This window comes from Serinus canaria, chromosome Z (assembly GCF_022539315.1).
Source record: "Serinus canaria isolate serCan28SL12 chromosome Z, serCan2020, whole genome shotgun sequence".
Lineage (NCBI taxonomy): Eukaryota > Metazoa > Chordata > Aves > Passeriformes > Fringillidae > Serinus > Serinus canaria.
The window spans coordinates 74,773,045-74,796,299 of NC_066343.1; the positions used below are offsets into that span (position 1 = coordinate 74,773,045).

A 23,255-nucleotide genomic window follows, 5' to 3' on the forward strand; every position below is an offset into this window, starting at 1 on the left:
AGGCTGTTAAAGAAGTTAAGCATGCTCTTTTCTCCTCCACCTCTTTTCCTTCTGAATCAATAAATCACACAACCCCCACAACATTCAGCTCACCTTTCATATTCATTAGATAAGCTGGAAGATGCTGGTTTGCTGAAACCATCATCATGGCAGGCATCCCTTAGGTGAGCCACCGGTCTCTGAATTCCCTCTTCTTTTGAAATTCCCCCACCCCAGTGCAGTGTTTATAGCTGGAGGATTTCCTCACCCTGATGTCTCCTCAGCCATTGGCATTTGACAGGCAGAGCCAACTCTGTGCTAGTTTGATGCCAACGGATTCTCCTGAATAACATCTTAACTGAGACAACTGAAGGGCTTATTCACTTTTGCATGGCAGCAGAAGACAGCAGAATAGAGCTCTGGCAGCTAGGACAGCCTTTATTTTAGTCTGTCACCACAAAGCTTTGTTTGCAGGTGGCAGCACAACATTTGGCAGCTCCTTGCCACCACCTAAAACCCACCTGGAGAATCCCTGCTGGGTCAAGAGCAGGTTTGCTCCAGTACACGGTGCAATCACAGAATCATGGAATGGTTTGGGTTGGAAGGGACCTTAAAGCTCATCAAGTTCCAACTCCTGCCGTGGGCAGGGACACCTTCCACTAGCCCAGGTGGCTCCAAATCCTGTCCAGCCTGGCCTTGGACACTTCCAGGGATCCAAGGCAGCAGAGCCTCACCACCCTCACAGCCAAGAACTTCTTCCCAATATTCCAGCTAAATCTACTCTCTTCAACCTTAAAAACCATAACCAGTCTTTGCTGTGGGTCACAGACTGGCTGGGAGCCAAACTCCTTGGAGTCCTGTTCACAACAACCCACCTGCCTTGGCATGACCCTGCACCTCTGGCTGCTGCATGGTGCCACCCAGGAGTGCTCCTTCCTGTCCCCACACGCCCAGACTTCCCAGGCAACACCAAACCCTGACAGGACCCTTGTCAACACTGTGCAAACTAACTGCCCTGCACGTGATCTGGCAAAGTCTGCTGTCTGATGAGGGGTCGCCTCTTTCCTAGGGACCAACCCCCATCCACGTGGATTCTCCAGTGTCTACAACAGCACAAGATCATTCCCCACTGTCACCCATGTGCCTCATCTCCCTGCTGCTTACTGAGCCTTTCCACAGCTTCCTTTCACAATCCCTCCTATCTCTGGGATCTCTGCTTCATTATCAGCTTGGGCTGAGTAAGGCTAATGAATCCAAAAATGGCTGGGGGGGATGGGGGCAATTTATACAATTTACACAGTGTGTAGCTAGCACAGCTGTGTAAACCCCATTTCCATAGGAAACGGGTGTTGTAATTATAAATCCTTACAAATTATAAATAGCATGGTTTATCACAGCAGAGGTGTGAGCAGAATAGCTGATCTGGCACTGGGCAGCATGCTCCTAGCTGAACAGACACCATCATATAATGGGGCATATTCAGGTACTTTACACCATCTGTCATGAAAAAACCAAAAGGATAAGAAATGCCTTAGATCCATCAATTCTGGTTAATCCCACATTAAACATGGGCATGAGACATGGGCTTTTCTGTAGCTGGTGTTTAAAGCAGGAGTTGGAAGTGTGTGCATGGTGGGAATTGGTATCAAACTGGGTGTAACTCTTCCTGCTACATCACCCCTCACTGACGGTGAAGGCAGTTACTTGGTTTTCTACTTAAATAACTCTTCTGTGGGTTTGTTATTTGCTGGATAAGACCTCTGTTTTCCTTTTTCTTAACCTTCTGCTTTCCTTTTTCTTAACCTTTGTCCTCCTCCTCTTTGTGTCCCTTTCTCCCTCTCTTTTTTGTAATGGGTCAGCCACACTGCTAACTCCAAGGCATGGTCATTTCAAGCTCTGCTCTGGTTAGAAACAAAGTCAGGAGGACCAGGAAAGAAAGCAAATCCCAATAACCCTGCCCCAAGAGCCCCTACCACACACTCCTTTCAAAATTTACATTTAAGTTTATTCCTTGCTCCTTTCTTTGTGGATTTCACAGAGCAGTGTTAAAAGACCTCCTGTCCCCAGCTCACTCACCCTTTGCATCAGCACTTGTCATGGAAGATCAGAAGCTAAAATAAAATGCTATTGATGGGAAAAGAGATTTCTACTGGCCAAGTGAAAATGCTCTTTCTTCAGCATAGACCAGTCATGCTGATTTATTTGACAAATATCTGACAAATAAATTTGACCAAAAAATTTTACAGTCAGAATGCACTGAACCTGAACTCACACTTGTCCCAACATATGCAGTGTTAAAGAGCTCTGACAGGGGTACACGAGCACTAATGGTGATGGAAATAGCTTCACTCTTTAGCAAAGGGCCTACAGAGCAGTGCTGGGGGAAGTGTGAGCCTGCCCAAGTCACAGGTTAGCACTGCCATGCCAGGATTTTGCCCCCTCTCTCCTTTTCTGGTACTCTGCAGGAAAAGAAAATTAAATCCTCCATGCAGCTCATTTATGATGAGTGGCCAATTTAAAGGGATAAAACAAGTGAGAAACTGAATTATGCATCATTCTCCTGCTTGGAATCCTACAATGTGTGAGTTAGGAAGGACCTTTAAAGGCAATCTAGTCCAGCTGCAGGGACAGCTGCCACTACAGGTTGCTCAGGAACACGGAGTCAGAGCAAGGGCTCCTTGGTGCTTTCATTCCAACTGCCACTTTCCCAGCTTGAAAAAACAGGGAAAACACATTTTTCACTGGCATGTTTGACGGATGTTACTCCCTGTTTTGCATTCCTGGAAAATGATTAACCAAACATCTGGCTGAGTGTATTTTGGGACAGCATCTCCTGAGAAATGTATTTCTCCATTCCAAAGGACAGGTAACTTCTGCCTGTACATTTATCAGTGTTAGCTCAGGTTTCACACATTTCAATCTTACAAAACTAAAAACCAGAGGAGCCTCTCTAACAGAGAACAGTGCCTCACTCACTTCTCTTCACCAGAATCTGCATCAAGAACAGGCTCCCCACCAGATGCTAAATCCAAAGGGAAATCCCTGCCATCATGGGTGTCATGACAGGAATAATTATAGTAATAATTACACCAAGACACCAAGCTGGAGGACAGCAGCCACCTATGAAGTATCAGCCCATGTGCTGGTTGCAGAAGCCAAACCTGCACAGCCATCCAGTAGCACCCACACCTTATATTGTCCTGCTTGAGGGGCTGTGAGTGCCAAAAATGTCTGAAATGGGGCATAAAAGTATGGAATCTTACTTTAAAATAGTGAGGAAATAGTTTTTAAGTTAAGGAACCTTAAAGGTCATCTTGTCCAAACTGAAAGAAAGAAGGTTTAGATCAGAAAGGAGGAAAAATATTCCTGGCTGTGAGGGTGGTGAGGCCCTGCCTGTCACAAGGTGCCAGAGCAGCTGTGGCTGCCCCTGGATGCCTGGAAGTGTCCAAGGCTAGGTGGGAGCAGCCTGGTCCAGGGGAAGATGTTTCTGTCCTTGGCTGACTAACTGGTACCTCACCATCCATTCAAGAGCATCCACAGGAAGACTATCCCCTGTGTGAGCTCTTAGGCACCTCAGACTATTTCCCCAAGATAAAGTCTTTTTAAGCTGGTAAAAATGAAAAATAAACATATTCACAAGAAACTCTTTAAGGAGCCAGAGATAGTACAAATATTTGAGATATAAATCAGCAAGAGAAAGAGAAGAATAGCTTTGTCATAGGCATGGAAGCAGCTGTTAAGGGGGAAGGAGGGAAAAGAAGCCCTCAAAATCAGCAGTAAGTCACACTTGCATTGCAGACAGAGACTTCAGGCTGTGTCCTGTGTTCAGATGTGGGGAGAACAGCTGGGTACTGTATTTGTCTGTCTTTTTCAATGGTCCTTCTCAGGAAAACACTCCTACAGGGAATGTGAATTCCCTGCAGGTTCATTTTCCATCTATTTTAGACTAAAGTAAAAAAAACCCTGCATTTTTAGCAACACATGCCACCTATTCTTATGAAATAGTATTAACATTAATTGGCAAATTTGTTAAAAATTTAACATTTAACAAGTTTTTTAAATTTGTTAGATATGTAGAACTATGAATACTAGTATGTCAGTGTGCAGAAAGTAGGAAAATCCAAAATTAGTATTTCTACTCTGAACTTCCAGGGTTAAACCTTGAAGGAAACACAGTTTGTGAGCTCATATAGAAGTCAGAATTCCAGAAGCCATCTAAGGAAGTGATGGCTCTCATCTGCTGGGTTTCCCCCTTCCAAACTGCAACTCCACTTTGCTTTTCAGGGTCAAGAAACTTAAACTTTCCACAAGTATATTTAACCAGCTGGAGGACACTTGGACAGGGACCTTGCCAGGCTTCTTCTCCAAGGGCTATGAAAAGGTACTAAGAAAATTCAGGGGGTTTCCCTCCACCACAAACAGCACATTTAGCCAGAACTACACTAATATCATGCTACAAAAATAAAATTGGATAATTAAGTGTCACAAAAATCTACTAATACTCTAAGGGCTTAGTGAGGGTTGGACATACTTTCCATCTCTAATTTCTGCCTTTTTTTTTTTTTTTTTTTTTTTTTTTTTTTTGCATCCTTCAGAGGAGATGATGCAGCAGGAAAAATTGATATTACTACTGACAGATGGTTTAGCATCATGCTATTCTGGAAAACATATGTTCCTCCGGACTTCTCAGTTGCATTGCAGTATTTGTTAACGGGATAGGGAGAGAAGGAACATCAGAAAGGTAGGTCTGCACTGAAAAAAACAATAGCATAAAAAACTTTCCCTTAGTAACGCTATCCTAGGAACTGGTTTTTTGAGGATAAGCAGGACATAAAAATTGGTCTAAGACAGTAAAGGCCAGAAGTGTTTGAATACAGTTAAAGCAGGAGGATAGAACCCACAGAAGCTGCAGTAGGAGCCCAGGAGGTTTCAGTTGCTCTGATTGTCACAGGGAGAAAGTGATGGGGACAGAAACTGTCAGGATTTTGGGCTCGGGGACAAGACATGTTCTAGGGTAGGGCAATACTGAGAAGACACAGGATGACTGTGGTCAGCCAGCACTTCTGCTGGGAGATGGAGCCATTTAAGGAGGCTCAAATCACTCCAAAGATTTATCTGGGTTTGACCTGAGTGGCACCTTGGGATAGCACAGAAGGTGGCTAAGAAGCAGAGGCTGAGCCTGGAATAAGAAACAGCCCATAAGAATTTACACCTGCTGCAAAGCCAACTGCTGAGACCTGCAGTCAAAGGGAGCCCAACAAAGTCCCAGAGGGAAAACCTGCCAAGGAAAAAGCCCCCTTCACCACGAGTGGGTTTGTTACCTCCATGGATGACTCAGAAAACAGATGTCACCCAGAGAGAAACATATGTGACCCCATCCCACGCCCAGGAGATGATGGAGAGCTACAGTTTTCCAGCTTCTCTCTCTAGCAGAGCTGATTACAGCAGGTTTTGGATTATTATCAGGTTCACACCATTTGTTTGGGCTGCTGTAGCCATGCAATAGGTTACAGAACTAAGGAGAAGCCTCTCACTCACCTTCAAGGTGTTGTATGCAAAATCTTCATGTTCTGAAGCCACTTCAGTCTTTATTTCAATTACCTGTGCAGATTAAAGAGTAAATTTGTATTTAGGATCAGGCAGAAGAACTGACATAGAGCACTGAGTAGCTGGGCACGTCTGCATCAGCATTCAGCCCTGCTGGCCAGCTCAGCCATAGTAATGTCATTAATTGCCATCAGACAGCATCCCAGCAACACCAGTGGGGCAGAGGACACTCCAAGAGAAAATGGTTTAATCTCTCATTAATATCTTGACAGCTGTGCCTCGCTGCAGCTTTCAAACAATGACGGTCATTAAGGGAACAACCTCCAACACAGCAGTTGAAAAATGGGTTTTTAATCTTCCTGCAGCAGGAATGAGAGGCTGGGGAAGTCTCCCATTTCATGTGTTTCCTGCAAATTGCTAGGGGTGATCAATAAGGATATCTAGTGAAGCAAGTAAATAATTACTGTTGATGATATTGTTGAGTCTCCTACTGCATTTGTTCTAAGGTACACTGATCTCACACTGGAGAATAATAATGAAAATAATTCTCAAACAAAGCAACAGCAGCCCCAGGAATTCCAAATATGTATCCAAGAGGGATGGCATTTGCCCAGCAATTTGTAAAAGAGCAACTCCAGTGCTTCAGGACACCATGCACACAGCAGCACTGCTGTTTCATACCACACTCTGGCCTCTGACAAGCCACAGAGCTTTGGCAACAGATGGCAGGGAAAGCACACACAAGAAATCTGCTATTAAAAACCCCAAACCAGAAGTCAGCTCACCACAACCTAGAGAGCTGTATTTTCAGGCTCACAGATTCCTGTCCCCTGAGTTACCACTGGGCTGCCAGTAATCTTAATTTTTTAAATATACATGGTTTTAATTTGTTTCCAAGCAAGCAAATAAAATTTTAGGAAGTTTGGGGCTGTTTTTTGTTTAGTTTTTTCGTGGGTTTTTTCACAAGGAAGGAAGAATACAGCAAAAGGCTATCCCTGCCTTGCATCAGAAATTAAGAACCTATTCTTCTAACATCTATCCTGATCTTTCTGATTTACCACACTACTTTTAACCTGTATTCCTCTCTATGATCATTACTGAGGGAAAAAACCTAACCAAGACACACAGATGACAATAAAACCAAACTGAGGACACCAGCCTGACTAATATGTATGTGAAGTGCTTTTCAGTTCATGCCACACACTGCTGGATGGGGGGAAACCAGGACAGCAAAAAAATGCTTGAATAACAGAAATGATCCAAAATGGAGGGTTGTTGAACGTGCAGGGTTCCACACGTGAGACACAGGGTCAGTGCTGATGGAATAATGTGTGCCAAAATTGATTCCACATTTCATTGCTTTCAAGAAGCTTAAGATACTGCCCTAAATGTTATAACCAGTTTGTTTAAACAAATAAATAAAGCAGTTCTCCTGTCCAATTGTCCTTAGCAGACAAAAAAAGTTTATCTCTGTTTGGACAAAAAAAAGTTTATCTCCATTTTCCAGACAGATTTGTAGCCTCTTACGTTGAACTTGTCACTCTCAAAGCTAAATCATGTGGCCTCAGGCAATCAAGAAAAGCCAGTTACAAATATGACATATTAGCATCCATGAAAAGATGCCTCTTGCCTGGGATTTCTTGCTCTCTTGCTCCTTTTTCTCCAGCTGGGCTTGCAGCTTCTTCCTCTCCAGCTCAAGCTCCCTCACTCGCTTCTGTAGCTTTAGGAAGAGGGTCATGTCCATGGCTGCTTTCTCCATCCCAATCTCCTAGAGAAGGACAGGGAAAAAAAGAGAAGACCTCAGTGTCAAGTTCTGTACCCATGCACAGTGCCAGATGCACCCTGACTGTACATCAGCCCCAGCCACGAACAAGAGCATCTAAGAAAGACATGTACTTCCAAAAAGCAAATCCACATTTCAAACACCTATTTTTAATGTCAGTAAAATACCTGACTTGTTTTGATACATCACTGGATGCTTAACAGCCCAACAGATAAAAGGTGATGCAGCTAAGAACATGAAAAAATGTCCCTTTTAGTCAAGTGTTTATTTGTTGGGGTTTTTTAACTGCCACACCTGGAATATTTTATATCAAAGCATTGTCAATACTGATTATTTTGACTTCAGAAAATGCTTTCAGAGCTGTTCAAGAATACCAAAGCAATATAATGCAGCAGCCAGCAGAAGGAAATAGGGGCTTCTGCAGGTGTGTATTGGGACACAAAATATGGTCCTGCAAGGGTAGGGCTGACCCTAGGGAAAAAGATCACCCGTAAGTGCTCAAGAGTCAGAAAAGTGGAGTTTAAAACACAGCCTGCTCTATCAGATGTAACTAAAAAACACATTTCCCTTTTCCATAGGATTCTTGATAGCCAAGGAATAATTTGTGCTGCTCTTTTCTGCATTAGGAGACTGTTGATTTGATTACAGGGCTGTGCTGGCCAGCAAAGTATCCGTGAAGATGCATGGGAATGAAAATGCTTGGGGCAAGAGGCCAATGAATTCTGGTGTCCTTGCAGAGAGGGATCACGACACAGTCATGATCCATCAGCACTGGGTGTAACTGCTGTGATGAATTTTCATCAGTCTTCAAGCTGGTATGGCCCAAAGACAGCACTGTATTCTTTTTAGAGCCCTGATTGCTGCAAACAAATAGAATTTGCCAGAGCACCACAACCCTGCAGTCCCTCTCACACCGTTAACGAGGCATTTCTACTGCATGGAATCAATTTCATCCATCACACCTCACTGTCCAGCCTGCACTGCCCCCCTGTGCTGCAGACCCCACATCCATCACACCCAGAGCAGGGCTCCCCTGCCCTCCCTCCTCATTTGCTGTACCTCCACCTGCTGTATCACATCCTCAGTGTCTCCAATCTCAGAGGTGCAGATGGATGGGTTATTGGAATCAGACTCCAAGCTGCTCTGGTTGGATGGGTTTCTCCTGTGGCCCGGTGTTTGCTGCCAAGAAACAATGCAGGCACATAAAGCACCCAGTGTTTAAGGATTCCTCTCCAAGTGTTGCTTCTTTAGAGCAAATATGTGACTATATAGTTGTTACCTTACAGAGAATTACATGTTCTAAGTTTTTATGCCCTACCCTTAAAATTCACACTTCAAAGTGCAAAAGTGATATCGAAGCTCAGCTTAAAAATTCTGCCTGAATTAAAGGCTCTTCATGACACCAGATGCCTGGTAAGTGTGAACGTGCAAATCTGAGCTCAAGGTTGTGCTGCTGACAGCACCCTCCAGGACCCTCTTTAAACACTCAGCCTTCCATCAAATCCAGCAGCACTCTGATTTTAAACAGTTTTTCTAACACTTTAGCAATGCTGAACCTAAAAACTCTGGGTTTTGAAATTCTGAAGTCATATTGCTGGAGGTTATATTTGTTTGCTTTTTTAACCCAACATCTACACATTAACATCACTAAGACAAAAGCAAAACCACAGCAAGCATGGCCCATCTTTTGCTGAGGTTCACAGACATCTCTAAGCATTTCACAGAGAAGCATGGAAGGCCAAGCTCCTTTTGCAAGGCACACAAGGCACTGGTTTGTCTCCAGTGCACATAGGTATCTTTAGAAATATCCAGCACAAACTGCCCACTCATGGATGGCAGGTCTACTAAATGTTTTGAATGACCCACGTTATCCAGGCACCAGCATCAGGTCCAGGGCACAAGAGAATAGGGATAATTCCAGTTTAATTACCTTAAAAATAGTCATTTCATTCCTCAAGTTGTCATATCTCTGCTCCAGACTTGCATACTCTTTTACCAGGTTCTGATAACGAGATCTCTCTTCTTCCAGCTCTTTCTTCATCTGCATATTTTCCTCAACTGTGTTTCGTGCAAATTCACCTTTAAAATAGGAAGGGAGAAAAAAAAAAAAAGAATTTATGAACTTAGCTGTGAAACAAGCTCCTTGTAAACAAGTGGAACAACAACAACCACTAATGAACAAAATACTCTCTGCCAAGAGCCTTTAAAATACACGTAAGTATTCACTAATATTTAGAGATTATTACAATCTGTATTTGTCTCCTCAGTATTTGAAACAGCTTGAGCTCTTCTGCTTGCAGAGGAGTCCTTTGCCTTGAGTTAAAGAGAAGTCTCCAGTGCCTACAAACCATCATTTAACTGTGGCAGCTCCAGCTCCCATGGGTCAAGCCATAAACCCACTTAAGAACAGACCAGCACAGTACAGAAATACATTTGAGTTGAAAAGGTGGTACTTGCTGCATTTAAAAACTTCCATGCCTGCTTCCTACCAGCAGCTTTGGCATAGGTGCAAATCAACAACAGCAGCTCTTCCTCATGTCATCATCAACCATTCACCATGGCAAGATTGTGGAGGTTCAAAGAAGTTTATATCCAAATAAATTCAGTTATTTGTTGAAAACTCCCCTCTGGAAGCAAACCTGTTCCCTTCTCTTCCTAAGGAACGAGGCAAATGTAGCCCATGTGTTGTTTTAAAGGGGGAACAACAAACCAACCCTCTCCCCTTCCTTTCTCCCATCTTAGATGCTCCAAAAGCACCCTATAAGGAATGAATAAATATTTGCAGCAAGTTTCTTCTTAATATGTTATCTTCATTCCTTTGGTTTGTATTAGGCTAGGAGCAAAAGGCACTTCACAAGTACCAGAGAGCAGTGGTACTTACATCCACAGCAAGATGACTTTTGCAAATCCTGCTGCAAAAACAAAGCTAAAAAAGATGACAAAAAAATAGAAAAGCTCAATACATGCAGGAGAGTCCTCTTTGTGAAATGGGATCTTCCCAGATTGCTTCCCCTATGTATGACTTGTCAGCTAAGTCTCTGCTTTTAAAAAACACTCACAGGCTTGTGTCACACCAGACAAATCCTTTGCCACAGCTCAATAATGTGAATTGTGCTGCCCCTTGGATCCTTTATTAATTATTCTTGGGACACAGCTATTCCCTATTCCATCAGTTCCTCTGCTTCCCACACTGTCTGCATGAAATGCTTTAACACGACTGAACTAAAAAGCCTTGCTAGGTACTTTATTCTGTATTTCACCAATTAAACTGGCCTCTGCCTTACCTGTTGTGCAGGTAGCTCTGTTCATGCTGTAGGACAGCACAAACAGAACTACCTGCACAACAAAATGGAGACAAAAGCCACCAGGAAAGGGTCACAGGAAGATTAGCACATTTTGAGGCAGGGAAAATTAATTTCAGGAGAGAAGATTAAGCCCTTGTCTAAGGGAGGCATGATGATGCCAAAGGCAGTGTTTCCTACCTTCAGACTGACAGAGGATCCTGCTGTTCAGCTCCTCTTTTTCCTGCTTCAGGAGAGCATTTTCTTCTTCCAGGTCGCAGATACGCTAGGGAACAAGGCAGAGAGTTACTGCTGGCTGCAGGGCAGGGCTCCTGCAGGGATTAATTTCACCTGGCAGGAGACAGGGGGCTTTGTTCAGCCTCCCTTTGCTCTTTAAAAGATCTGTTCCCCTGTGCTTTGCCACTTATCCTTTGTACACTGGTAGCAGAAACACAGGAGAAATGCACTGCTACAAAAGCGAATAACTTTCCCTTTCCTGAGTGCACTTCTCCCTTAAATCAATGTTTTCAGCAGAATCTTACAAAGCACTCAGCAGCTGGACTTGGTGGCCACGAACTGCAGGGGCAAAGCTCTTGGAAGTGATCAGGTCATCAAATCAGAGGTTTATTTTTAGATTTCAATGGGCTTCATCATTGTCTTCAAGTCACAGCACCAAGTCACAGCTGATGGGGAAATAAATCTGCTGATTGTTCCCAGAGATGTAGCACTTCAGGAGCTGAGATGGACACAGAGAATGTGAGCTGAGTGAATAGATCAAGCTTTTTTAACTTTATTGTATCCAATCCATGCAGCACGATGACTCACTTCAGTGCTTCCCACAACTACAGAACCTCTGGTACAGCGAGGAATGACATGTACCAGGGCTCTTGGCAATACAACAGCAGCATATTTAGCAGCTATTAACAACAATTGCCTCATAAAAAATAATGAGAGCAGGAACTAAATCCTGAAAAATGCCATTTTCACTTGTCACAACTGCAAGGCTGGACTGATGCTGACAGCAACTACTCCTGGAACATTATTCAGCTTCCTGAATTCTGGTGCATTCAACAGCGTTATCTCAAAACACACAACCATCATATTGTCAAGTGAAATACACTGCCACAGCTAAGCAGGATGATTCTTCCTTCTGCTGCTGTCAGGGGGAGAACACACATCATCCCAACACATGTCATCCCCTATGCCTGCTCCTTCACTTCCTGTAGCCACTGCTTAGGAAACGGCTACACACAGCAGAAGGATCTCAAGGCACCAACGATAAACAACAATGTAAACACCATAATAAGAGTTTCCAGAGCCCAAGAGTAACAATTTTGCTGTCACCACTAGATTAAATTTATAGGCAGCCCAGCTGGCGTGCATTCCTAGCGCAGATTTCGGTCTTCCACACAAGCATGTTCAAATTAAGGCATTTTATCAAACACTGGCTACGCCAGATACATGCTAATGATGAGGACAAAAGCACAGTCAATATTTTCTTGTAAGTCACAACTGAATCAGTCCTGTTCTATGCACATACTGAAAAACCTCCCCACTCATTACTCTCCCCGTTAATTTACTCCAGCTGTCTGCATTACATCTGTCTGCACCTCTCCTAGAAGGCTGGAGTCTGGATGTACAACTAGAAAGTGAAAACCCCCACAATTTAAGCATGCAGAGCTACTGGTGTTTTAAATGCTGTGAACTGAGCCAAGATTTTAATATTCTGTACCAAAACCAACTGCACTCCTTCACCATAAATCACATCTGCCATTAGATCAGCACTAGTGTCTTCAAGAGAGGAAGAATTCTTAAAAAATTGGAGAAGATGTAAAAGAGTGATGGAATTAAAGGAAAACCTGTGCTGCAATGGGACAGCAAGGAGCTCCACTTGTTTCTCCCATCAGGAAAAGATTAAAGACAGTGGGATTATTTTACTAATGCTTTTTTGGGGGGTGCTGATAAGGAATTCTCTACCCAAAGCTATGATGGTTGGAAAACAAAACTGGACTAAAATCTTGGGTATTCTCAACTGTGCTGAGAGGATATTTGGAAGAGCAAGACTTAAGAGAATCCTCAAAAATTATTCCCAGATTTTAAAATTTCTTTAGGTTGGATAGAGATATTTTTAAGATGTCCTCTTAAGCCACTGGATGTGTTTTCTGCATTCCTGTTTCTACATGAAACAGGAACAAGCTCAGAGATCAAAACCTGTGTGTAACCAAGCCCAGTGGGAATGTGAACAGTCCACTACACACAGGGAGAGGCAAAGGGAGCAGGCCACACAATGGCAAAGCAGCACCAACTCCATCCCAGATACCTACACAGACAACTTTTCTACCTCCTGCTTCTCTTTCCACAGGAAACAGATCTTTGGAGGTGCCTCAAATGTGAGAGCATCTGCTTTGAAAGATTTCTGTGGAAGATGCTGAGCAGGGAGCATTAGTGATAGCTGCACCTCTTATCTAGGTGTCTCCCTGGAACAGCCTGCTCATAAGGTCTGGCTCCCATCCTTCCCCAGTCTTGTTAGGAAAGGATGATGGCATTTGGCACTTTCCTAATGAAATTCCTGGCCAGGCTGTGAATTATCCTAGCTCACCAAGCAAGAAGAATAGCTGCTACCAAAAGCCCTGGAAGGAGCTATTGGTACTTACCCAGATGTTTCAAACTTAATCATGAAATTAAATAAGAAGACCTGTTCTAAAATTAAGGAGTTGGACAGAACAGCTATGATGAAAAGATTAAAGGACTTTTTTTCAGTAACTGAATCGTAACTGAAATGGATTTGCAAGAGCTTCAGAAAAATTAAAGGCTCATCTCAGTCTCACTGAGAAATGAGATGTCTTTGAGAATCTGTCCCACTACAACCATGCCCATGGTGTCATCGTGATATTGAAGGCGGAAACTGCTTCTCACCTGAATTTAGTTTCATAATGCTTCCCAGCTCCTAGCAGATTAGAACAATTCAAAAATCTCATCCCAGAATTTTTTGGGGGAAGTGTTCTGGTTAAATTAATATTTTCAGGAAGGAAACAGGTCCCCTCTATCTTCCCACTTACAAGGAACCGAAGGGAGCAATGTAAAGCTAGTGCCAGAAATAGAAGCCTGCACCATAAGAAATGTTTTATAATTAAACCATCTATTTTCATGGTGAAATGCACAGTATTTGCTCTTCTATAGGCACTTTTACAACAAGGGAAAGCTTCTGCTTTGTTTTCATGCTTTTTAAAAGCATTTCTTCAGCAATTAATCCAACCTTCCATCCAAGTGCTCGAAGGCGATTTGCAATCAAGAACAAAGAGACACAGTTTATCCCCAGCTGCATCACCCTTAAAATCAGGCATCCTTTCAGGATGTGCTGCACCCAGCTAATGAACAGAGCCCTGTGCCAAAAAGAATCTTATAATTTTAAAAGGAAATCACTGGTTTCACATGTCCCTATGTGGTGCACCACAAGCACAAGGAGTGGGGCAAGTGGTCACCTGGCAGCTCTCTTGGTCCAGCCAAGGACAGCAAGTGTACAGACTGTTCATCTCTTTGAGAATCACACCCAAAAGTGCATTTTAGTCATGCCAGATGTTCAGGGTAAATCACCCTGACCACAGTAATTCGCCACAGCTTCTCAGCCAGACCCACCACCTGAGGGCTCAGCCTTGAGGGGAGGATGACCACAGCAGTGGTGCTGTGTGAAGTGCACTAGAAGAGCCTCATAAGGACATTCTTCCACTGTAATAATAACAAGCTAATTCCAGGTTTGTTTTTTTTTTTTTTTTTTTTTTAATTTCCAAAAGTGACTCCTCCAGGTTGTCACACACCAAGTACTGTTCTAGAATAATAGCTGCAAAACAGCTTTTTCTTTGCAATTTATTGAGTAGAAAACCCCTAAATTCTTTCCTATAGCAAGATCAAAGATTCAATTCAATTTCTGGTGCAGAAGAGATATCAGGGATTTAACTTGAGCAGCCACAAGCATTTGTAGAAGGGAACTGAACTTTCATCTCAGTGCCTCAGGTTAAGAGAAGGGGTGTTACTCAGAATTAATCTGATCAGTGAAGAAATTCAGGGCAAAAGTCCATCTTTGCAATTTGCAAATCAAACTCTACACTCTGAAATCTCTTCCTCCCACTGGAATGCCTTCTTGTTCAATGGCGGCAGTGTTGGACCACTCCCTCTCCAAGATATAAAGAACAGGATTGCTATGCTTGATTGTCCTTGTGGGTCCCTTCCAAACCAGGATATTCTGTGGGTTTGCATGAAGGAGGAAGAAAAAAATGAATCTATTTTGTGTATATCCCAGCTCCAAATGCTATAAAAGCCTGTAACAACCAGCAGCTGGTGCTGGAGCAGTGCCTCTCCTAAGGGAAGGAAGTTGGTCCTCACATAGGTCACGCTAAGTGCATACATACAACACCAGCCATGTCAGAAACTGAGCCTTGTGTCCCATCCTGGGCTGGGGTGAGGAATATTTACACCTTCCTAATTTTCCCAGCAGCTGTGACAGACCTCCCCAGTAATTTGCATTACACACCATGAGGAATCACTGTATACACATGAAGCTCTGGCATTTACATGAATCTCAGGACAAGAAAAGCAGCTTCAAGTTGTGCCAGGGCAGGTTTAGGTTGGATATTAGATAAACTTTTTCACTGAAAGGCTTGTAAAGCATTGGAACAGACTGTTCAGGGCAGTGGTGGAGTCAGCAGCCTTGAAAGCGTTCAAAAACAACATGGATGTGGCATTTGAGGACATGGCTTAGTGCTGAACATGGAGGTGCTGGGCTGATGGTTGGACTTGGTGATTTTACAGGTCTTTTTCAACCTTTACAACTCTGTGATTCCATTATGTTCATGGTTATTAGGCATCCTGTTTTCCGGATGTATTTGGGTTTGGGGCATTTCCTTGTGGTTGGCAGAACAAAAGGCATCAGAAAGGGGTGTCCTGACACAAGGCAGCCACTGCTCCTGCAGGGATGTCCACCTGTCCTGCCCCAGGAGCTGGCTGAAGGTAAATCCTAGGGGAATTCAGCAGCAGAAATAACACTCAAAGAGCAACACTCCCCTTCAGAGCTGTGAAGAGCGAGCTCTCACCAGCGTGGCCACCTGCAGGAGACACCCTGAGGCAGGCAGGCAGACAGACAGACAGACAGATATACCTTCCTCAGCAGGTCCCTCTCCTTGCCGTGGCTGTCCTCCAGGACCTCCCTCTCCCCGTGAGCCCTCTCCAGCTCCATCCGCAGCCGCTCAGTCTCCTCCTGCAGGCTGAGGAGCTGCTTGCCATCACCCTGCTGGGTCTGCTGGTACTGCTGCAGCTCCTTCTTCAGCTTCTCCACCTCGGAGGAGTGGGCTGATGTCAGCATGGACAGCTGCTCATTCAGAAGCTTGTTCTCCTTGTTCTGCAGCCAGCATCCCAGAAAGAAGAACACAAGAGCACAAGTGACATCAATGCATGCAGTGATGCTCTACAAAAGTAACCACTCAAACCCTCAAGCATGGTGGGTGACAGACCCACAATAACAAATGTTCCCATGCATATGCTAATGAAGCCCATAAAGTTAAAAGCTATTTCTAAACTGTGACAAAAGCTCAATAATATTTTGGCAATGATTACAGAAGCATTTGTCAAACTGATACTACGCTGATATCACTCAGAGCAAAGGCAACTAACTCTTGGTAGCACTGGCAACCAAACCACAAGACTACACTTCTACTACAGCTTCCAAACAGCATTGCTTAATGTGATTGGTTTGCAGTTTTGGGGAGCTGGAGCTTTGTAGCATTGCTTTTGCAGTTTACCCTGCTATTCCTGACCTCATGCCTGCAGAAACCTGGAGTAACAACGCAGAACTGCAGCTTCAAGCACAAGGAGCTCCCCAAACTCCAGTTTCAAGTCATGCGCCAGCTCAGCTATCCTTTCATTTGCTCAGGTTTTCACTTCTAGCACTTAGCACTGATTTTCTCCTCAGTTTTGAGAACTGAAAATTCAGCAGACTTCGCTGAATTGTGGGCTCCAAATGAAAGCCAATGGGCAATACATTGTGACTAATAAAACATCATCAGTATTAGGTATCCCCAGGCCAAAGACCTAGAGCTTCATTAAAAGCCTACTACAAAAGCTGTGCTGACTTTGGTGAGATAATCTTGATACCACACAAAGCATTTTGAAACTTAACATGCATTCTGGTTTTTAAAGTTGCTCTGATTATCCTTCTGGCCTTTCTTAAGGTGACCTCCCAAAGCACTCCCTCTCACTGCATCTCAGTGCTCTGAAGCAAGATAAAAACACATCTCAAATGGAAAAAACAAGTAAATGAGGCATATTAACATTTTTTTCCTTTTGCTCCCTAGTAATGAATTATTAATGAACATCAAAATTCAGCATTCGTATCATATTAGGAAATTATAATTTCTGCATGACCAAAGGCATTTCATAGAATCCTAGAATGATTTGAGCTGGAAGGGACTTCATGTTCCCTGCCATGGGCAGGGACACCTTCCACAGTCCCAGGCTGCTCTGGGCACCCTGGGCCAGGGCCTGCCCACCCTCCCAGCCAGCAATTCCTCATTCCCAGTATCCCATCTGTGCCTGCCCTCTGGCCCTGGGAAGCCATTCCCTGGCTGCTGTCCCTCCATGCCTTGTGCCCAGTGCCTGTGCAGCTCTCCTGGAGCCCCTGGAGGCCCTGGCAGGGGCTCTGAGGTGTCCCTGGAGCCTTCTCTTGTGCAGGGGAACAGCCCCAGCTGGGCCAGGCTGGCTCCAGAGCAGGGGTTCTGAAGATATTTCCAAATAAATGCATTTTCAGAACCTTGTGTATATGGTTTTACACAGCACCCAACAATGGTTTTCAGCCAAATACAAGATAAATGTACAGGAATGATTCTGGGGTGTTTTATTAAAAATTACTGACATAAGTAAGCATTTACTGGGCTGCTCTCCACTGCAATCAGAGATTACTCAACAGACCCTGTTAAACTCGAACTTGCTTTATTTTCAAGCTCTATCCAGTCCTGCAGATCTGAGACAGTCCTGGTTTCAACCTGGGCTCTGTGAAAAAACCTTATTTATTTTGCTACCAAAGGCAGATGTAAAAAATTCCTCAGCTTGTTACACAAACTAGTTTTTTTCACAAAAAAGCTCACAGAGATAGTAGTGATGCTTGCAGAGACAGTGTAGAGAGCTCACAGTATGTCTAAATATTGGCTACAAGAACATGCAATATTAAATTAGGCACATGCCCTGTAAGTGTCTCAGGCAATTCCAACAGATTTAAAGAAAATTACCTGAAGGAAAAAAAACCCAGGAAGAAAAAAGAGAAAGAATTGGTCCAATGTAAATAGAAAAAAAAGTGCTCCAGTGAAGATGTTTTGCAGCAAAATAGATCAAAATCTTTCTTCTGTGGGCAAAATATCCCTCAGCGATTAAAAAACATAATTAAATGATTCCAGTTACAGATGCCAGAGCATCTGAGCCGAGGCTGACATACAATAATAGGTTTTAATGTTTTCAAAGAAAGATCTCTTCCTTAGGGGCACACGGAGGATTGCATCTCTACTCATGCATGAGCTAAAGTAGCAGAAATAGAAACATTTTCTTCCACAGCTACTCAAAAAACACAACACAACTGCAGCTCTCCAGGTTACCTGCTATATGCTTTTTTTTTTTTTCTTGTAAAGTTAATTGGTATTTTCAAAGGTTGTTTTTATAGATTAGCAAGGACTGAAAGCAAGATCCTTCAGGGAAACTACGATACTGCAAACACACCGTGCCAGAAAAAAAGTATCAGTGCACTGAAAAGAGAATCTGCTGGAAAGGTGCTCCTTAGCACTTCCAAAGCATCCCACGGAAACCCGGCAGCCCTGGAAGGATGGTTAAATTCAGCTCTCTGGACAGACCACCGCAAGTAACCCAGAGCAGGAATTCTTTCCTGCAAAGGCTACACAGAAAGCATCAAAGAAACTCCTACAAAATGGCCTGTGGAGAGACTGAGGAAGATCACGATGAGCTCAAGACCATTATTTCTGCCTGGTTAAAAGCTCTCCATGACTCCTTCCCTAAAGCAGATCTTTCTGCTGCTTTCATAACCCATGACAGGAAAGCCAATGCTAACCAAATATTGCTTTTTTGCCTTTACTGTTCCACTGCCATACTTCCCCTAGCAAGGAAATAGGGAAAAATACAAACTGTAAAATACTACTGATGTTCCAGTGTCAAGTCCAGCTGCTCAGCAGATCCAACACTGATGTTCACACTCATTGCATGAGTTCAGCCAGAATTATCTCGACCTGGAATGCCTCTTCCTATTCAATTCCACCAAAATACCTTCTGGATGAAAGGTCATACCTTTCAAACCTTATTCAAGAATTTCCCATTCCTAAGCTACTGCTAGCAAAATCTAAGTATGGAAGCAGGCATTTTAAAATTAAGCACCAGGGTCTGGGTGCAGTTAATGCACTGCAGCCAATTAACACTGCAGTGAGGGTGACCACAGCAATGCAAACCCCTGTGTGTCCTGACTCTGCACTGTCTGAGCCAGCACAGAGCCACTTGTCATCCCCCCCAGCACAGGACCTCTCCTGGCTTACTGGGGTGAGGAGATTTCAGGTGGGGAAGGAGCTATGTGGGATGGACAAGGGTCTCTGACAACATCTCAGAATGATAAACTGGAATCATCACAAACTGGGGCTACAAATAAGGGGAAATCCCAACTGAAGAGGGTGTTTTCCTACCTGTAAAAATTCAGTTTAAGGGTACAAATGGATATGAATTTCCCTGTTGATATTGGTCCCACTCAGCATTTCTTATGATCACCCCTCAATTCCTTGTACAGCAACACAGGAGGTATTTAACAAAGTAATTTGCACACATTAGTAGGTGAAAAAATTATTCTGCTATGGCTGTAAAATCAAACCAATATTCTGCAGATTATGAATGGCAAATGGCTACTAAAGAAAACACCCCTGTGATCAAAGAGTCATTGTAAAGTTATTAACTCATGCCACACAGGGATCTGTCACATCACACCGTCCCACCCTCTCCTTACTCCTGGAGAGCTGCTGTGTCTAGTAACACAACGTATTTACCCAAATTGTTGTTTATCTTCCAGGGAATGTGACTCCCAAGACACACAGTTCACAGCACCTGTGGTGGCACACACTCTGCACACTCTGTGCCCACAGAGCAAAAAGCACAGCAGAGCAATTCAGCCCCAAACCCATGGCATTGGACCCCATGTGGAGCTGGCTTGGGTTTTCAAGCAACATTTTCCAAAACTGCCATTCTATTTTCCCCTTCCCCACAACAATTCCAGTGCAGCTTGGAGCAGGCTGTGTCCCAGCCTTACAAATGCTTGGCTGAACCAACATGACTGTGAAAAATGCGTACTTTATGATTGGCTTTTTGTAAATATTAAAATTAATATTTTATATGTTGTGTCAGAAAGTTATGACGTATTAATTTGTTTAGTTGTATGTTAAATATAATTTTAGATTATGCTTTTAAAATAAAAACTATGCTATGTAACATGTTTTTAAAGAAAAGACTTGCAGCAAGATAGCCACAGGACACCTCAATCTTTCAGAGAAAGAGAATTTATTGCTCTCTTATCAGAAGAGACTAACTTCTTCCTGCCTCGCTCAGCCCTGAAGACACCATTAGGATTAAGAGGAAGAAGTTGAAATTGACCAGACAGAATCCTGTGTTTGAATGGAATTTATGCATCATATATGAGGTGTATGAATATGTAACAGGTTATTGTTTTTAAGGGTTAATCCTCTGTTAACGTGAGGCCTTTTGGGGGTTTATTTTGCCCAGAAAAGGTACCCGGACTGTCCGTAACTCTTTGTTTCTATTGCCTTATATTGTCCTAACCTCAACTATTCAAATTTTTATTACTCTAGTTATATTTCAATTTTTATAACCACTTTATTACTCTTAACCTTTTAAAATTTCAAAACCAAGCGATGGGCGTTTTTCACACCGACCCTTCCCAGACGACCCGGGAAGGCCCAAAGCAGCCGGCTGGGCCAGGCCCGTCCCAGCACAGCCCGGGACCTACCTGCTCGTCCACCTTCCTCTGCAGCTGCACCACCTTGTTCTCCATGCCGATGTTGAGCTTCTTGAGGTGCTGTGCCGAGCGGGCCTCGATGCGGAGGGCCTGGAGCTGGCGCCGGGCCCTGAGGCGGCGCCAGTGGCACTGCAGCACCACGGCGGCGGCCTGGGCCCGGCGGAACCGCGCGCGGGCCAGCCAGCCCCGCGCGTACTTCTGCAGGATGGTGGCCTTGTGCTCCAGCAGCATCTGCAAAACACGGACACAACGGGGCTGTTAACAGAGGGAAGGCGTGGGACTGGGGAACTGGGATGGTTTGGGTTGGAGGGGCTTTAAAGATCATCCACCACAGGCAGAAACGCTTTCCACTAGAGAAAGGTGCTCCAAGCTCTGTCCAGCTCGGCCTTGGAAACTTCCAGGGATCCAATTGTGTCAGAATTCAGAACCCCTCTGGCTATCCTGGATTGTCAGGACCCCTGCCAGAGGGCTCAGAGACCAAGACACCTGTGACTTTGATTGTGACCCATGGAAAAAGTTACCAACCTTATATGAGGATCTGCAAGCCGCAAAAGTCTAAGTAGAATAATAATCAGTTTGTCATAGGGTGAAAAATAGATTTTTTTGGGGTTTTTAGAATGGGGGTTCAGGGGGCAAGATGGAGGAATCTGGGCATGTCCAGCCTTTCTCCTTCTTCTTCTTGGCCTCCATCTTCTGCTGTGATGTTGGCACTTTTAGATTGGTTTAGAGTAGAAGCTCACTGTCTAACATATGTGATAGGTATTGGGAAGTAACTGTAAATATTGCACACGTAGTTTTTAGTATAAAAAGATAACACCACCCCAGGAGCAGGCACAGTGCCTCTGACTGTCCTGCTGAGTGGATCTTGGCAAGTCAGGAGAAAGAATTTTATAGATAAGATACAATAAACAACCTTGAGACTGAGAAATGAAGAGTTCTGACTCCTTCTTTGACCACCGGGCTGGGAAAAGAGACTTTCTAACTTATCTTGGGGTCACCCTGAGCAGCTAAAGTCCCAAGACAGCTGCTCTGGGAAACCTGTGCCAGGGCCTCCCCACCCTCACAGCCTTCCCCATATCTTCTCTAAATCCACTTTCCTTCAGCTTAAGGCCATTCCTGGAAGGTCACCTATACAGCAACTCTGGTTTGACTGCAACAAACATTCAACACTTCCCAAGCTGCCTTGGAAAGGGCTTCTCCAAGGAATGTCCTGGAAGATGATGGTGCTGATGGCTGGAAATGGAGGCTGTGGTTTTGCACCCTGCAGGCAGGACACCTCTCCTAGGAGCCTGCATGGTCTCAAAGTAAAGACCTGCTTGGCCAGTGACACGAGGGGATATTACTCTGGTTGTGAGGACTTGGTGGGAGCAGGTGACATCTGGGCTCGAGTGTGACTTCATGGACCATCCCAGAAGAGTACTGAGATCCTCCAGAACAAACACTTATTAACAGACACACCAACACTCAGCAATGAACTCACTGTCCCCTCAGCATCAGACATCACCAGAACAGATCTGTAGAATTATTTTTCTGCGTTCCGCCTCTGCAATATGATAATTTTTACTGCAGATAAATGGTGTCCTGATGGGATTTCCTATCATGTGGGTAACCTTCAAATAAAACCATGAGTCCTTTCACTACAGTCTGCAGCTAGTTCTCTAGCAGGGTTCAATTCATAGTAATTTTTATCTGTTTTCATGAAGTTTCTGGCATGTTTGCACTGAATTTCTTCCCTCAAATTTAAAGCTATCTTGTCAGTCATTGGCAGTTCAATTTGGCTCTCTAAAATTGAAGGCTGGCATTTTAGAGATACAAACAGCATGTTGTTAATAGCTTCCTTATGCTTCAGTCTGCTAAGGAAATAAATAGGAGAATTTGAAGATTACAAGACACTTTATTGTTATTAGTTTGGGTTAAGTTGTCTCAGAAAAGGTTATCCTACCAGCTTCTCTTACAAATGTTTTGTTTCACCCTAAGGCTTTCTTTGCAGTTGCAAATTTTAATTCAGAACAAAGGGATTGTATCAATTAAGGATGCATGTGAAGAACAACTGTGAAATGAGCTTTGTACGTCTCCAGACTCGGAATTCATAAATGGGGAAAGCTAGGGATGCCCAGAGAGGCAGAAGAAACCCCTCTGCATTGTCTTGGGGACTGATTTCAGCTTTACAGAGAAATTTTGGGTGGGCACTGTTCATGCCCTTTCCCACAGATCATCACCCACTGCCCTTCACCTGTCGCTGAACATGCACTGGAACCAGCACCTTTATCTAAAACCTATACCCAGGTGCTGCAGAGATTAAGGACGCTCAGATTAGAGCAGCCTGGCCTAGGGCAACTTCTACACCTTGTTAAGATTTGTGTGGCCTTGAATCTTAGAGAGTTTAACTGCTGGACCAGCTGCCCCCTATGCAGAAGCTTCCACTTTAAAAACAGATGCTGAAACAGCAGTGGCAGCACAAATTCCTTATCACCAGCTGCTGTGTCTCAAAGGACAGCCCTGGTCTCTCTGGGAGGTCACCAGGTGTCCAGGTGATTTCAATTATTTCCAGGAACAAGCTTTTCCCTACTGATGCCTCTCACTTCTTGGAGTAGCCCCACAACCCAGG

At 43.9% G+C, this 23,255-nt stretch overlaps 1 protein-coding gene across 2 annotated transcripts in view; it reads right to left on the bottom strand.

Moving 5' to 3' along the window:
- Positions 1-23,255, bottom strand: part of MYO5B (myosin VB) — a 148,148-nt gene that overhangs the window by 21,999 nt on the left and 102,894 nt on the right. For both annotated transcript variants that reach the window (XM_030237205.2, XM_030237204.2), the window contains exons 21-27: positions 20,639-20,878; positions 15,743-15,982; positions 10,792-10,876; positions 9,240-9,388; positions 8,369-8,488; positions 7,157-7,294; positions 5,518-5,580 (exon numbers count right to left, since the gene is read on the bottom strand). In XM_030237205.2, coding sequence (XP_030093065.2) covers positions 5,518-5,580; positions 7,157-7,294; positions 8,369-8,488; positions 9,240-9,388; positions 10,792-10,876; positions 15,743-15,982; positions 20,639-20,878 — 1,035 coding nt within the window. The remainder of the gene's footprint in view (positions 1-5,517; positions 5,581-7,156; positions 7,295-8,368; positions 8,489-9,239; positions 9,389-10,791; positions 10,877-15,742; positions 15,983-20,638; positions 20,879-23,255) is intronic.